This window comes from Lipotes vexillifer, unplaced genomic scaffold (genome assembly GCF_000442215.2).
Source record: "Lipotes vexillifer unplaced genomic scaffold, Lipotes_vexillifer_v1.1 scaffold1359, whole genome shotgun sequence".
NCBI classification, from domain to species: domain Eukaryota; kingdom Metazoa; phylum Chordata; class Mammalia; order Artiodactyla; family Lipotidae; genus Lipotes; species Lipotes vexillifer.
This window is the reverse complement of record NW_006771596.1, coordinates 836,463-852,998: the sequence shown is the minus strand read 5'-3', so window position 1 is coordinate 852,998 and position 16,536 is coordinate 836,463. Positions and strand designations below refer to the sequence as shown.

Below are 16,536 nucleotides of genomic sequence, written 5' to 3'. Positions count from 1 at the left end.
CTCATTTAATCCTCACAAAAACAGGAAAATATTATTACCACCTTACAGACATAGAAACTGAGATTCAGGTTAAGGATATTGCTCCTAAGAAACACACGTCAACACCAAAACACGTAACAAACTTTCACAGCTCTAGCAGCGCTCTCCCTCCTCTCTGGCTTTGCTTGTCCTCCATCACCCCAGAAAGCCTCGCTTGGCCTATGTGGTTACCAACTCCCCAAGCTCATCCATCTTACTGAATAGCAAGACCCATCTTCCACTCCAACACCCCAGCTGTCACCCAACTTGGATTCAGTCCCAGCACTTCCGCAGACCACAAAACCACAAAAGTGAACAAACCGTTAACTCCTCTGAGTCTCTTTCATCTGTAAAACTGGAAAAATACGCTTTCCATAAGCATGTTGCTGGGAATAAGACATTATGTTCCAAGCTCTAGTCATAGTAGCTGTTTAACAAGTAACAACAATGATGATTACGTGTATTGTTACCGTTCATGACAAAAAGGAGGAGAGGTCATGGTGGGTTACAGGTGTCCTGCAGGCTGTGGGAAGTGGAGATTTGATGGTAGGCTGAAATCTGAGGAAGGTCTATAGATTGAAGATTAGTATTGTATCTGTTTTAATTTCTTGATTTTGCTTATGGTGTTGTGGTTATGTAAGTGAATTCTTTGTTTTTAGGAAATACACACAAGTACTCGGGTAAACGGCCATCCTGTCTGAAACATGCTCTTAAAGGGTTCAGATCTGTGATACATATGGAGGGTAAAGCAAATATGGTAAATTTAAAAAGTCAGGATGAAGGGTATCCAGGAGTTTCACTGTACCATTCTTGCAGCTGTCCTGTAAGTCTGCAATTGTGGGGATAGAAAAGATTGTAGGGCAGGGCGCTGATGTTATGCACACAGCATCCACACTTGTGGAGATGGCACATTTCTCTGGAGTCCTGGCCCCCCTCCTTTGCTGGGCCCTGCAGACAGAACTGGAACAAGGCTGCCCATGACAAATGGCTGAGGCTCTCTAAGTTCGCCCCCACTGGGCAAGGCAGGCAGCCACCCACCTTCGAGGCTTTGCTCAGCTCTCAGAAGGCACTCAATTTAGCTGCACAGTGGAACCCTCTAGGGAGCTGGATAAAAGCTGGCTGAGGGGACTACTCCAGGAGGCCCAGCCCAGGGGGGAAACCAGCCATTCAGTGGCCTTGGTCCCCGTACCCCCTTGTCAGGCCAGTCAAGGCCAGGGCAGCAGGGCTGTTTTCACTCTAAGCCTAACACCAGCCTCCACAGCCTACCCAGGAAAGGGGCCCTGAAAGGGGCCACCAATGTGGTCAGGCCTCCAAAGGAGTTCAGAGCATGTCACCTTAAATATGTTGCTTTGACATATTGATTATTTTGAACCAACCCTCATTTTCCTTAGTCACTTCTCTGCAATTTACTCTCCCAACCCCCAGCCCCGCTGTCCTGTCAGTTCTTCACAAATTTATTGTTTTTTTTATAAAAGTATAAAAGCTTTTTCTCTGGTCATTTCTTTGGATTTTCATTCTCTCATGAAGGCGCCTCTGTACAGGTAAAAATTTAAATAAAACCTGTATGCCTTTCTTCTGTTAATGTCAGTTTAGTTCCTAGGCCCAGCTGGCGAGCCAAAGAGGGCAGAGGAGAATTATTCCTCCCCTACACCTTCTTAGTAGTTCACCAAGTCTAAGGAGCACGGACTTGATGCCATCAACCAGGGTCTACTAGCAGACCCAGCCCCCAGGAAGGCTGCTGACTACCACCACTGCTTACCCACGTGTCCTGTGCTCCCACGCAGTTCTCCAGGCCACAGGGAAGACAGGCACAGACATGGCTCTGCCACCAGCAGAGAGGGAACAGAGGATGACAGAGCAGGAGAGGACCGGGTATACTATAAGGTTTACCTGGAGGCAGTGGGCTGGAAGAGATCACAGCCAAGGAAGACAGGAGGCAGCTGGGAGCTCCCTGAAATAGAGGGACAGGCACCCTCAGAACTGCCTCTTCTGCAGGGGCTTCCCAGGAGCTGTATTTGTACCACCAGGCACCCCTCCCCTGCTCCGGATCTAGGGATGGATGTGTAGCCCACTCTGGATACATGGTCACTTAGGCAGGACTTGATCTGAGGCACCCTTACTCCTGTGGTGCTGCCCTGCACAGAAAGTGGGAGAAAGTCTGCAGAATAGGAAGGGGGGAAGCGGGGCAGGCAGAGGCCCTGGGAAAGGGGCAGAGCCAGCCACCATGAAAGAGGAGTCTGGGCCTCACAGCAGCCTGGTCCCCAGGACCTCTGAGAGCAGAAAGCAAGGACAGGAGTCGTCATAAAGGAAAAGTCACGACTAAGAATCTGAAAGTGCAAGCGATAGAGCCCCCTCCCCACCCACTTCCAGCCCCACAATCCCTGTTTCCACATGGGTGCCAGGAAGTCTGAGCCAATCAACACAATCCCATCCCTGTTGCCTCAGAGATTGGTCTAGAGATGGGCACCTGACCCACGTCTCAGCTAATCAATGCAGACCTTCTCCCCACACCGGCAGGGTAGGCCGTCCAATTAGAGCAAAGCCCAGGGCTTCCTGTTTGACACTTGGGAGAAGCAGTGGGATTTGCCCAGGTTAAAAAGGTCAGTGAACCCCAAACAATATTGGTACAAACTTCTGCTTAAACATAGAAGATGAAATACATATGTTTATATGAGCTTCACTAGAATGACACAAAGAGGGCAGGAGGAGAATGGCAAAAAGTGAGAGGCTAACCAGGGTAGGCAGGTTTAAATTGGGGAGAGGTGGGGTGATGGGGGCTTAGCAGAGTGAGGGGCTGAAGCACAAGGTCCCGGAGCTGCAGGGGCGGGTTGGGGGGGCGGGGAGGAAGCAAGGGGAGCCCTGAAGACGCTCCTCCCTCCGGCACCACAGATACTTCCCCCAGGAATGTACCATCCTCTGCCTCACCCTAGGGAGGAAGATGCAGGACTTTCCTATGGAGACTTGAATGTTCAGAGATTGTGCCAGTTTGAGGCCCCCGTAAAATCACCTGTTGTTTCAAGTAGTCCCTGTTGGGTAAATGTCTCCTGTGAGGTCACTCCCAAGGCTCTGACCTGTGTGCAGTGTGGCTGCCCTTGGATCAGGTGACATTCCAGTCATCTGTGGCCAGGGAGGCCACAGGGCTATGCAGCAGGACCTGGGACTAATGCATGAGGACTGCCTCGGCCCCTGTCCTTGGGGGATGGTGAGCCTTTGCAGCCCAATCCTTCAACATCCCCAGTCTCAGTGAACTCATTTGAAAGTGGTAAAAATGATACCACCCCTGCCTACTGCCCCAAGACTGTCTGATCAAATGACAGAATGAATACAAAAGTACTTTGTGAATCATAAATGTTTTAATCAGTATACTTATAATGACAGTTTCTCCTCCATATAAATATATTTCCTTTCTTTAGGAATAAATCTAATAAGAAATGTGTGTGATCTATAAGAGAAAAATAATGAAGCTCAACTGAAGGGCATAAGAGAAGATCTGAACAAACAGGGCAACTGGCTACATTTCTGAAATGAGAAGACTTGACATTATAAAGATGTCTGTTCTCTAAAATGGATCCCCAAATCCACAAATTCAGTGCCTTTCCAATGAAATGATCAACAGCATTATTTTAGTGAAATGGGAAGAGTAGATTCTAAGATTTATATGAAAGATAAAAGCCTTATGGTAAAGAAACTTTTGTAGGAAAATAAAAGGAAGGGATCCCTTCCCACCAGATATCAAAAAACTGAAAAGTGCCAACTGAAAGAATGCGGTATCTACAGGAACGGACAGAGAGACATCCAGCTCATAGAGCTGAGGCCAAGGCAGGCAGAGTACCGAGAGCCACTTTTACATTTAGACAGTCTGTTGCTGACACAGGCAGCAAAATAAAAAGAAAGGAAAGAAAGAGAGAGAGAGAGAAAGAAAGAGAAAAGAAAGAGAAAAGGAAGGAAGGAAAGAGAAAAAAACCCACCAAATGTGCCACTTCCCATCTTTGTCCTATGCACCAGAAAGGATGACACGCAACCAAAGAGAGCTGGATTCCTGCACCTCAAATCACCCCAAGACATCACCTCTGCCTGGGAGCCCATTCTAGATGGCAGCTACACCCTGGGGGCAGGGACAGAAAGCCTCGCATCTTGGAACCAGAGATGAGGGGAAACCCTCCTGATGCCTCCTGGGCAGATGTGGAAGAGAGTGGGAGGTGGCCTCAGAGCAGCTCCTCACAAGTCCAACCTCAGTTCCTGGAGCATCACAAAGTGTTCTGACAGGCTCAGATTAGCTGTGGTCCCAGACTTGGCCTGGTGGCCTTTGAGGACACCTGCAAGGTGACCAGAGCAGAACCGTTCCCTCACAACAGAGAAATACAACAATGGAGCATAAACTGTGGTGCAGTTATCAATACAAATCAGTGGGGAAAAGATAGCCAACAAATGTTAGACTCCTACCTCATACTATACACAAGCAAATTCCAGAGGGGCCAAAGTGCTGAACATTTTTAAAATACTGGAAAAATATTACAAGGAAATGGGGGAGAACATTTTTCTAATTTTGGGTGGGAAATGCTTTTCTTTTTTAAAAAAATATTTTTTTATTTTTGGCTGCGTTGGGTCTTCGTTGCTGCGCGTGGGCTTTCTCTAGTTGCGGCGAGCGGGGGCTACTCTTCGTTGGCGGTGCGCGGGCTTCTCATTGCGGTGACTTCTCTTATTGCGGAGCGCGGGCTCCAGGCACGCGCGGCCTTCAGTAGTTGTGGTGTGTGGGCTCAGTAGTTGTGGCGCACGGGCTTAGTTGCTCCGCAGCCTGTGGGATCCTCCAGGACTAGGGCTCGAACCCGTGTCCCCTGCATTGGCAGGCGGACTCCCAACCACTGTGCCACCAGGGAAGCCCCCAGAAATGCTTTTCTTAACAAGACACGAGCTTCAAAAAAAGAAAGCAAGCCAAATTCATAAAAAAGAAATACTTCTGTGTGTTAAAAGACACCATTGATCAAGCCATATGTTTAGCAATAGGTAATACAGCATATTCAACAAGAAAAGGATTAATAGATATTATGGATGGAATATAAAAATAGTTTATACAAATTGAAAAGTAGAAGACAATTCAATAACAAAACAGTTAAGTAATATAAACAAATCATCCTTAGAAAAAGGAATACAAATAACCATAAACATATGAAAAGGTGTCCAGCACTTTGCAATTCAAATGATAATGAGATGACAGATAAGAAAAAGTTATAAAGATTCATCATCTCAAGGACTGGCCAGCATGGAGTCAAACTCCTAATGATGCTGGAAGGATTAATTGGTGAAACCATTTGAAGGGGCCAATGTAGTCCTGTCTGCACAATCATAAAATGTGCCCAGCATTGGACCTAGCAATTCAGCCTCTAGGAAGCATCCAGGAGAAACACATGCACGTGTTGACCCTGGTAAAAGGCCAAGATTTATAACAGGGGAAAACGGAAACTGCCCAGATGACCATCAATACGAAATTGGTTTAAAAACATTTCAGCGTATCCATTTGGAGAGGTCTCACCGGCCACTCCTTCCCTCTCCCTCTGCTGGATCCCAGCAGAGCTCATATTTGCAGATGGTAGTCAGGGAAGGCAGTGACCAAAGCTTGAGGGTGGCCTGGGCACGTGTGGCAATGCCACTGGCTAAGCCACCTGCTCCCTTTCCTCTGGTTCCCAGACTCAAGGGGGCCTCTCCTCCTTAGGACATGAATTTGGAAGACCCTGTGACCCTGCCCTGGGAACTGGACAGGTGGCAAAGTCTGCGGTGATAAGGCGATTGGGCTGTCGCTATGGTGATGGGGATGGAGGCCTTTTGCCATCAGCCCCAGTTTTCTGCATGGCAGCTCTAATGACATGATGGTCAGCCCTGCAGAGGCTGGAGGGTGTGAGTGCAGAGGCCTGTTCCTGGTTGCCATGGCAGCGTGGGCCCTCGCAGGAGGGCAGAAAGCCCTGGCAGGAGAATTCCCCACTCCATACCTGGTCAGAGCAGGAAGTGTTGGGCTGTGACTGAGCCTCAGGGAAGCAGGTTGGGGTGTGAGAAAAGAACAGTCGCCCACAGCTTAATTACTCAAAAGCTGTCCCCCAGCCACAGGAGGAAAGAGGACCTTTTCTGCTGAGTCTGTCTAGAGAACACCACGCCGTCACAGCTCAGCACAGCCCGGAGAGAAAGCTGACCAGTGCTGACCAGCTCTGGAGCCCGGCAATGGCCCTGCCCCACCCATACCTGGCCTGACAAGGCCTCAGTGGGGAAGGGTCCCGACTGGGACCCAGAAGAGAAGGCTGGCAGGCTTGCTGGAGAACAATGAAAAGGAGGAAACTCTGTGATTGAACCTCAAGCCAGAAGCCAGCCAGAAGGTGGACCATATTCTACCAGACACTCGGGCCGGCCGTGACCCTTGGTTGGGAGAAGCCTGGGGATATTTCTGCCTTGGAAGCCCGTTGGGGAACACTGAGGGGTTCCAGCTCCCCCGGGCGGGCTGCGGTACAAATGCTGGATGACAGAGCCAGGATGGAGATCGCCAAGAAGGAAAAGGTAGCTCTCTGCTGCATTCTGTTTTCTAGAAGTGCTTCTTACACGTTCCTGTATTCAGTGGTTTGTTTAACTTGACCAAGTGTTTGTGCCTCAGTATCTGATTGTATGTGCAGGTGCTTTAGGGACAACCTGCTGGGAGTGAATTATGAGGCATTGACTTCGGTAATGATTTTATTTTATTTTATTTTTATTTTTTAACATCTTTATTGGAGTATAATTGCTTTACACTGGTGTGTTAGTTTCTGCTTTATAACAAAGTGAATCAGTTATACATATACATATGTCCCCATATCTCTTCCCTCTTGCGTCTCCCTCCGTCCCACCCTCCCTATCCCACCCCTGTAGGAGGTCACAAAGCACTGAGCTGATCTCCCTGTGCTATGCAGCTGCTTCTCACTAGCTATCTATTTTACGTTTGGTAGTGTATATATGTCCATGCCACTCTCTCACTTTGTCCCAGCTTACCCTTCCCCCTCCCCGTATACTCGAGTCCATTCTCTAGTAGGTCTGCATCTTTATTCCCATCTTGCCCCTAGGTTCTTCACCACCATTTTTTTTTTTAAGATTCCATATATATGTGTTAGCATACGGTATTTGTTTTTCTCTTTCTGGCTTACTTCACTCTGTATGACAGACTCTAGGTCCATCCACCTCACTACAAATAATTTCATGTCTTTTTATGGCTGAGTAATATTCCATTGTATATATGTGCCACATCTTTATCCATTCATCGGTCGATGGGCACTTAGGTTGCTTCCATGTCCTGGCTATTGTAAATAGAGCTGCAATGAACATTTTGGTACATGACTCTTTTGGAATTATCGTTTTCTCAGGGTATATGCCCAGTAGTGGGATTGCTGGGTCGTATGGTAGTTCTATTTTTAGTTTTTTAAGGAACCTCCATACTGTTTTCCATAGTGGCTGTATCAATTCACGTTCCCACCAGCAGTGCAAGAGTGTTTCCTTTTCTCCACACCCTCTCCAGCATTTATTGTTTGTAGATTTTTTGATGATGGCCATTCTGACTGGTGTGAGATGATATCTCACTGTAGTTTTGATTTGCATTTCTCTAATGGTTAATGATGTTGAGCATTCTTTCATGTGTTTGTTGGCAACCTGTATATCTTCTTTGGAGAAATGTCTATTGAGGTCTTCTGTCCATTTTTGGATTGGGTTGTTTGTTTTTTGGATATTGAGCTGCATGAGCTGCTTGTAAATTTTGGAGATTAATCCTTTGTCAGTTGCTTCGTTTGCAAATATTTTCTCCCATTCTGAGGGTTGTCTTTTCGTCTTGTTTATGGTTTCCTTTGCTGTGCAAAAGCTTTTAAGTTTCGTTAGGTCCCATTTCTTTATTTTGTTTTTATTTCCATTTCTCTAGGAGGTGGGTCAAAAAGGATCTTGCTGTGATTTATGTCCTAGAGTGTTCTGTCTATGTTTTCCTCTAAGAGTTTGATGGTGTCTGGCCTTACATTTAGGTCTTTAATCCATTTTGAGTTTATTTCTGTGCATGGTGTTAGGGCGTGTTCTAATTTCATTCTTTTACATGTAGCTGTCCAGTTGAGACAGTGACTTCATTGGGCAGACCAGGTCCTCTCCCTGCTGCTCCAGACTCCGGCCCTGTGGCCTGGAAGTCACAGGCTGCCAGGAGGCCAGGGAGGTGACCTCTGTTGGGTAGAGGGTCTGGGGAGTTTAGAGCCCCAGCTGGGGGGGCTTGGGGCCTGGGATCTTGGTGGCAGAACCAACTGCCCAGCCATGAGGCAAGACTCAACAGACATCACGAAAGGTCTCAGATGCCTGCTCTTCCCTGCAGGAATCGTTTCCTAAGAAGCCTCAGGGCCGTTGCTCCTGGTGAGGAGTGGAGAGCAGTTACTTTTTCCAAAGCAAAGAAAAATCCAGACATCCTCTGAGCCAGCCCTGTGCGCGAGCAGAGCCAGGGCTGGTGACAGGGCAGAGGGAAGAGCCTGCCTGCTCCCCCAAGCCAGGCGGGGTGGGGGAGACGGAGGAGAGGGCCCATATCCAGTCCCTTTGGCATGGTTTCCTCCTCACATGTCTTTTCTTCTCCTTCTTCTGTGAAATGACGAGGTCAGCATAAACACAGGGCTCGTTCTGCTCTTGGCAGAGCTGATGATGTTGGGAGAAAAACAACCAGCCTGGGTCGGGGTGCCCACAGCTGCAGGCAGCAGGAAGCCCACGTCTGCTGGTTCCTGGGATGATGGCCGGAGTTTGGATGAGAAATCCTGCGCAAAGGGGCCGTGGAGGCCAGCTGGGGAGAAGGGAGGCGGGGTCTTTGGCGCAAGCAGAGAGCTGGCGTGGCAACAGTGGGAGGTGGGGCCTGTGGCTCGCCATGGGGAGCTGGTGTGGGGAGCCCACCACGTCAGACTGGGGCTGGCCCATGCCCCCTTCTCGTTTGTCCCAGGGACACAGTGCTCCACGCGGTAAACCATTTCTGTTCCACACATGCGACGTGCTGGCCCCAGTTCAGGAGCCAGGCTGGTTCCAGATCGCTGGTGGGGGACGGAGGGGTGTTTCACTGACAGCCTTGTCAGGGCAGAGAGGAGAGGGAGGCACCGCCTCTGGCACATGCCTTAGGGGCTACCAAAGACATCAGTCATCAAGATAAATAATATTCTAATTCAAATTCTAAAGAATCAAAATCAATGTGAAAAATTACGATGAGCAAAGTGCCAACTCTCTAAAGAAAGAGGGCCTGAGTATTACTGATTTTTTTCGCTTGTCTTAGGCCTGTGCCGGCTGCCCTTAGAGTGCCAGCTAACAAGGTGCCAGGGCCAGACAAGGGAGGCGTGGGGCTGCTACGTCCACACCCCTCCCGTCTGTCCTAGCTGCCCAGAGGACCCACCTCTTGTCCGGGGGCTGTGGGAGCGGGGCGGGGGTTCTTCAGCTTGGTTTCAGGGCCGTCCTAAGGATCTGAGGTTTTGCTGCCAGGCCCACCCGGGTCCAGCCCTGCATTCCTGGGAAGCGATACACCCACCCCAAGCCAGCATGTAGCGTGGAATGGTCGGCTGGGGCTGTATCCACCGCAGGCTCCCAGGAGGAGAGCGTTCAGGTTGCTTTGGAGGGAACTGAAGTGCTGCTGGTTTTGCTCGTTCTTTTTTTTTTTTTTAATTTATGTATTTATTTATTTATTTTTGGCTGTGTCGGGTCATCGCTGCTGCGCGCGGGCTTTCTCTAGTTGCAGCGAGCCGGGGGCCACTCTTCGATGCGGTGCGCAGGCTTCTCATTGCAGTGGCTTCTCTTTGTTGCAGAGCACGGGCTCTAGGCACACGGGCTTCAGTAGTTGTGGCTTGCAAGCTCTAGAGCGCAGGCTCAGTAGTTGTGACACACGGGTTTAGTTGCTCCGCAGCATGTGGAATCTTCCCGGACCAGGGCTCAAACCCATGTCCCCTGCATTGGCAGGTGGATGCTTAACCACTGTGCCACCAGGGAAGTCCTGGTTTTGCCGTTTCTGTTTCTCTGGTTCATCTTGCCTCTGTGACCTGTCGGATCACCTGTGGTCATCCCCGTATAATCTGCAAGAGTGTGTGGCCTCAGTACCGTTTTCAGTGGCTTCCCTGGGGGGATGGCAGCTTCTTAGGTGGTTTTTCTAGAGCTCCTTGGGGTCAGGCCTGCTCCTACTGATGCTGCTTCCCCTCCCCTCCAGCCTGCGGCTGTGGAACCCTACCACAGAGTCATTCCCTTGGCATGGAGCTCTCTCTTTTTTTCCCCATAGTTTTATCATCTGTAAATGGGTTAAAAATATCATCTTTTTCCTTAAAAAAATTTTTTTAATGAAGTATAGTTAATTTTCAGTGTTTCAGGTGTACAGCAAAGTGATTCAGATACATATATCCTTTTTTAGATTCTTTTCCATTATCGGTTATTACAACATATGAAATATAGTTCCCTGTGCTGTACAGTAGGTGATTGTTGTTTATCTGTTTTATATATAGCAGTGTGTATCTGTTAATCCCAAATTCCTAATTTATTCCTCCATCCCTTTTCCCCTTTGGTAACCATAAGTTTGTTTTTTATGCCTGTGAGTCTATTTCTGTTTATAATATAAATAAGTTCATTTGTACCATTTTTTTTGGATTCCACATATAAGTGATATCATAAGATATTTGATTTTCTCTGTCTGACTTACTTCACTTAGTATGATAATCTCTAGGTCCATCCATGTTGCTGCAAATGGCATTATTTCATTCTTTTTTGTGGCTGAGTAATATTCCAGTGTATATATGTACCATGTCTTCTTTATCTGGTCATCTGTCAGTGGACATTTAGGTTGCTATGGAGTTCTATCTTGATGGCCACAACTTCTAGGATACCTGAAATTGGGTCCTGGGAGCCACGTTGGAAGTTCCTGGTCTGTTCTTCCCCCTCCCTCATCTGTGCCCTTCTGCTGGTGGGCGGGAGCAATGGGAGCTCTAGAGCCGGTACAGTTTGCCTTATGTGGTGGGTTTAGGGAGCACTTTTCAGGAGGAAAGCTGGGAAGGTAACACTCCAGGTGTCTTAGTCTACCCAGCTGCCATCTGGGTAACTTAACTAGCAGACATTGCTTCCTCACAGTTCTGAACACTAGAAGTCTGAGATCAGGGTGACATCATGGTCAGATTCTGGGGAGGGCTCCCTTCCTGGCTTGCAGATGGCTGCCTTCCTGCTGTGTCTTCACATAGTTGCCGGGGGGAAGGAGAGCACTCTGATCCCTTCCTCTTGCGGGGGCTCTACCCTCATGCCCTCATCTAACCCTAATCACTTCCCAAAGGCCCCACCTCCTTACACCATACATTGGGGGTTAGGGCTTCGACGTATGAATTTGGGGGAACACAATTCAGTCTATAGCATGAGGGGTGGGGGTGAGAGCCATAGGGGGCACTGACCTCCCTCCATTCAGCCCCCCCGCCAGCTGCCCTGGGCACTTGCTGCTGGAGGAGAAGGCTCAGAGATGGGGTGAGTCTGCATCACTTGGCAGGCATGCTCATCCAGGTTCCCTGGCAGGACTTGTCCCAGCGGATCTGGGGCCCCAGCAGGAGAGATGCCCCGCCCCCAAGCCCCTTGGAGACCTTGCTACTGCCAGATGCTCAGGAGGACACGAAGCTCCAGGTGGGCCCCAAGCAGGTGTTCTGGGAAAGGGCCCTACGCAGGGAGGAGCAGATGGCTCCACTGAGCAGAGCGGTGATAAGACCCTGAGTGTGGGGGGAACCAGGCTCCCCGTGGCTGGTGTGGATTCAGCAGCAGGGGCTGGGGCTGTGCCTGCCTGCCGTGGGCCCCTCTCGGCCAGGAGCCTCTGGCTCTGAGCAGTGTGAGACATTGTCCCTGCGGTCCCGTGACGGGCCTGGGCTGGGAGGCCGTGGAGCAGAGACTGCCCCAGGAGAGCTGAGCACGCTGCCTTGCATCCCAGGCCTCAGGGTCCAGGCGCCTCAGGAAGAGCATTAAAATTCCCAGCATGACTGTGCTCTGGAGAGGCGTCATCGTCTGGGGCTTCTCGGGTCAGGAGCAGGCCAAGGGGACCCTGCAGTGAGACGCAGTGCAGACCCAGCCAGGCCCACGCCTGCTCCTGCAGCAGCAGGACCGGAGGGTGGGAGCGGGGGAGAGGCACAGAGTGCTCTTGGCTGCCTCCCCCATTTCTGCAGAGCTGCCCTGAAGCCACCTGAGGCAAGAGAGGTGAGAGCTGCATTCAAGGGCGGCCCCCCAGGGAAGATTCTGGGGCCCCCACTGTGGGCTGCGCTGCAGCCTTTGGGGAGAGCCCAGGTGTGTTCCCCATGTGCCCCCATCCCCGCGACAGCGGGGCAGGCCTAGCCTGGCCCGGCCCCTCCACCTTCATCTCACTTCCCGTCTCATGGGTGGACGCTGATCCTCAGGAGGACGCGGCTCTTCCTCATTCAGCAGCAGGGGCGGGGGCTGTGCCTGCCTGCCGTGGGCCCCTCTCGGCCAGGAGCCTCTGGCTCTGAGCAGTGTGAGACATTGTCCCTGCGGTCCCGTGACGGGCCTGGGCTGGGAGGCCGTGGAGCAGAGACTGCCCCAGGAGAGCTGAGCACGCTGCCTTGCATCCCAGGCCTCAGGGTCCAGGCGCCTCAGGAAGAGCATTAAAATTCCCAGCATGACTGTGCTCTGGAGAGGCGTCATCGTCTGGGGCTTCTCGGGTCAGGAGCAGGCCAAGGGGACCCTGCAGTGAGACGCAGTGCAGACCCAGCCAGGCCCACGCCTGCTCCTGCAGCAGCAGGACCGGAGGGTGGGAGCGGGGGAGAGGCACAGAGTGCTCTTGGCTGCCTCCCCCATTTCTGCAGAGCTGCCCTGAAGCCACCTGAGGCAAGAGAGGTGAGAGCTGCATTCAAGGGCGGCCCCCCAGGGAAGATTCTGGGGCCCCCACTGTGGGCTGCGCTGCAGCCTTTGGGGAGAGCCCAGGTGTGTTCCCCATGTGCCCCCATCCCCGCGACAGCGGGGCAGGCCTAGCCTGGCCCGGCCCCTCCACCTTCATCTCACTTCCCGTCTCATGGGTGGACGCTGATCCTCAGGAGGACGCGGCTCTTCCTCTGTCTCTCTCTGCTTCTCTGTCTCTCTCCTTCTCCTGTCTCTCTGTCTCTGTCTCTGCGTCTCTCTGTGTGTGTCTCTATCTCCCTATCTCTCTCTCTTTGTCTATTTCTGCCTCTTTTTCTTTCCCTCTCTTTCTGTGTCTCTCTAGGTCCGTCTCTCTGTCTCTTCATCTCTGTGTGTGTGTCTCGCTGTCACTGTGTCTCTCTCTGTGTGTCTCTCGCTGCTTCTCTGTGTCTCTGTCCCTCTCTCTCTCTCTCGGGCTGGGTGCACATTGAGAAGAGGCCCCCTCATCCCCCCCAAGCCTGCTGCCTCCCACATCAGCCCCTCAGGGCTGGGTCTGCCCCCTACCCAGTTTCCTCCCATACTGGAGTCCCCTCGGGCCCCTCCTCTGCACCCCTGCTCTGCTCAGCACAGGGCTCCCTGCTGAGCCCACGTCCTCCTCACCCAGGCCACTTCCCTCCTCAACCTCCAGGGGCCTCCCGGGAAGCTTCTTGGCATCCACCAAGGTCCCTGGTCATCTGACCACCACCATCTCCTCTCTTGCGCCATGTATTCTATTCCTTTATTTCTGAAAGAGCAGCCATTTCCTGGTGACCAGTTTGTGTACAGGCCATCGAGCTGTTTAGAGAAGCCAGCTTTATGGGACGAAGTTCCAGCAAGTACATGTGCCTGATGAGGGTCCATTTCTGTTTGTTTACTTCTGCTCCAAGGAATCCCTCACTGCAGCCACTCATGTTTCAGATACGGCTGTGGTGCCAGCTCCTGCCTCCCCTTTCTCGGTGAAGTTTAAAGCCAGTTGTCAAGTTCCATAAAAAAGCACCATGGGGGTTTTGACTTGGGGAGAGATGAACCTTCCACCCCAGAATATGGACCACTTCCCCCTGATTCAGATGGTCTTTTTTGCTTTTTGGACACGTGTTCACATTTTCTCTCTTTGGGTCTTGGGCTCTCCTCTCCACGAGACTTGGGATCCTGGCCCAGGCCTCTCCCTGACCCCTGAGAAAGCCAGCCTGGCTCATCCTCCTCCGGCCATTGACGCCAGAAGGTCCCGTCCTGAGGGCTGGGGCGGGCCAGGGTGCTTGGACTCTGAACCTCCCACAGGCTCCCCGCAGGGCAGCTTCTGGACGCCGAGCTGGGTGCCGGGGGTCCCACCAGCTGCTGGAACCAGCGGGAATTGCCTGGTGCTGACAGCCCAGCCATGTGCTAGACCGAAGGGAGGTGATTGGGAGGGGCACTGGGGGGAGCAGGGCTGCAGAGTCCATGAAGGCCAGAGTGTGTACCCAGAACACGAGTGGTCCTGCGGGGTAAGGGGGACAAAGGGTCAGGTTGCGGGCAGACAATGCCAGAGAACCCACCCTCCCAGGTGGGTGGCCAGCTGCCCCTGGGCCCTGATGCCTCAGGACCCACTGCTGCCCTGCTCTCGATCACCACCCCCTTCCCATCCCCGCACTTGCTCTTCACGTGTCTCTCACTCAATCCATATCTGCCCTTCCCCCCTCGGCTGCCCCCTACCAGGCTGCACCTGCCCAGCTGGCGGCAGTGGGCAGGTCTTCCAAGTCTCCCCCACTGGTGCTGGACCCAAGCAGGAGTCTCACCGAGGGGAAGAGCCCCAGCCATGGGCCCTTGCTCCCAAGTCCTCGCCGGCCAGGTCTGCCCTCTGCTCAACCACTGGCTGTTCTCGGCGATGGTTCTCGGAGGCTGCCCTGCCCCTAATTTCACAGAGGAGGGCTTTGCAGGCAGAGAAGCCCCGTGAGTTGCTGAAGTCGCACAGGGTAAGTGATGGAGACCTGGGTTCAGTGAGAGCATGTGTTCTTAGGCAGTGACTTCATGAGCCCAGAGGTGGCCCCTGGAGAGGGCAGAGCCTGCATGGGCTCTGGAGCCAGCTCCCTCGAGGCCTGGTGAGATCTGCGTGGCCCTGGGCCTCACCCGCCTGGTCTGCAAAGTGGGGCAATAGCAGCGTGTGCCACCTAGGCTGGGTGTGGAGACTTCTGTGAGGTGTAGCTGGAGGTCGATCAGATGGGGACGCGGGGACCAGGAGCTTCTGAGAGGCCCCAGGGCTCTGGCCACCACTGCTCACTGCTCCGGGGTTGATACTGCCTACACTATCTCCTTTGCTCCCGCCCCTCCAAGGCGTCCTAGCATATTGTGCTTGCAGAAGTGCATTTAGGACCACGGCCTTATGTTCCGTGAATGTCTGTAGATGCCTGCTGACCTTCCAACACACCCCTGGCACACACAGCTCAGCAGACCCCTGAGTCCTGGGCAGGACCCTGGGTGTTGAGTGGTGAGCCAGCTCGGCACAGGCCGTGGTCCTCCACTCTGGGCACCCTGGGCTTGCCCATCCCTCAGCCCACTGTGCCAGCCACCCTGCCCAGGCAGGAGACCTGTTTGATCTTGGAGAGACGGCAGTGAGTGGTGGCTTGAAGCGAGATCTAGTTCCCTGCCCAGGAATTGAACCTGGGCAGCCTGGATCAAAACCAGGCATCCTAGCTGCTAGACCACCAGGGGCTAGAGGCTAGAAACAAAATTCCCCTGGCCCTTGCCCCCAATGAAAACTGCATTTCTCAAGGAGGCAAAAACTGTAAAAACGGGTACAAGTTGACTATTAGAGACACAGTACAACAAGTGGGAGAGCACACAGAGAAACCGTTTGTTGAGACAGAAGTAAGGCAGAGATGCACACCAGGAGAGCAAGGGTGTGGGCGTCCTCCCTAATGAGGAGGAGGAGCGGTTAAAGCATTCATATAGGTCAGTTCTTCCGGGCCTTTGTTTACCTTTGGCCAATTACCTGGTTTCTTTTTCCGCACCTGACCTGCCCTAGGACCTCCCCAACGTGCGCGTGCAACTTCCTTTCATGATGGGTTCCAGCCCAGAGGCCTATGGGGGGCCTTGGCATCACATATTATGGGGTAGCGCCCCCTCCTTTTTGACCCCCAAGGAGCCTTTCTGTGCATGTGCGGCGTCTCCCTTGCCCCAAGGATGGGAAATATGCGACCTCTTGATCCTTTACTCAAACAGGGTTTAGCCCCTCTCTGCTCCTGCCAGGACTGTTATCTTAAAGTGTCTTCAGGAGACAAAGCCTGGCTATTTACCTTGTTTCTATTGTTATTTCTATTTTGAAGTGCAAACAGGAGGCTGGTTGTAAATGTCTGACCTGAAGCCCATCTTTTTCTCACCCCAAGCAATTTAAACAGGACGCTAGGTGTAAATGCCTGGCCTGGAGCCCATCTATCTTGTCCCTCACAGGGCATCAGCAACAGACCTGGGTGGAGTGCTTCCGGCCTGTAAGGACCCAGCAGATCCATCCTTTGCCCCCAGGGACCCTCCCTCGTTAGCACTCCCCAGAGAGCAGAACTGGTCTGGGCACCCAGAAGGGAAGGAGACCAGCTCCACCTCCAAGGACTGCCCTCTGCTCCCAGCCTGTGCCCAGCTGGGCTGCAGGCTCAA

The 16,536-nt window shown here is 52.1% G+C and overlaps 1 protein-coding gene across 1 annotated transcript in view; it reads left to right on the top strand.

Annotated features, from left to right (window-relative positions):
- The first annotated feature begins 6,092 nt into the window (after nucleotides 1-6,092).
- The window catches only part of GCK (glucokinase), a 48,604-nt gene continuing 38,160 nt past the window's right edge, over nucleotides 6,093-16,536 (top strand). The window contains exon 1 of the mRNA XM_007446992.1: nucleotides 6,093-6,558. Within this exon, the coding sequence (XP_007447054.1) occupies nucleotides 6,514-6,558 (45 nt within the window). The 5' untranslated portion in view covers nucleotides 6,093-6,513. The remainder of the gene's footprint in view (nucleotides 6,559-16,536) is intronic.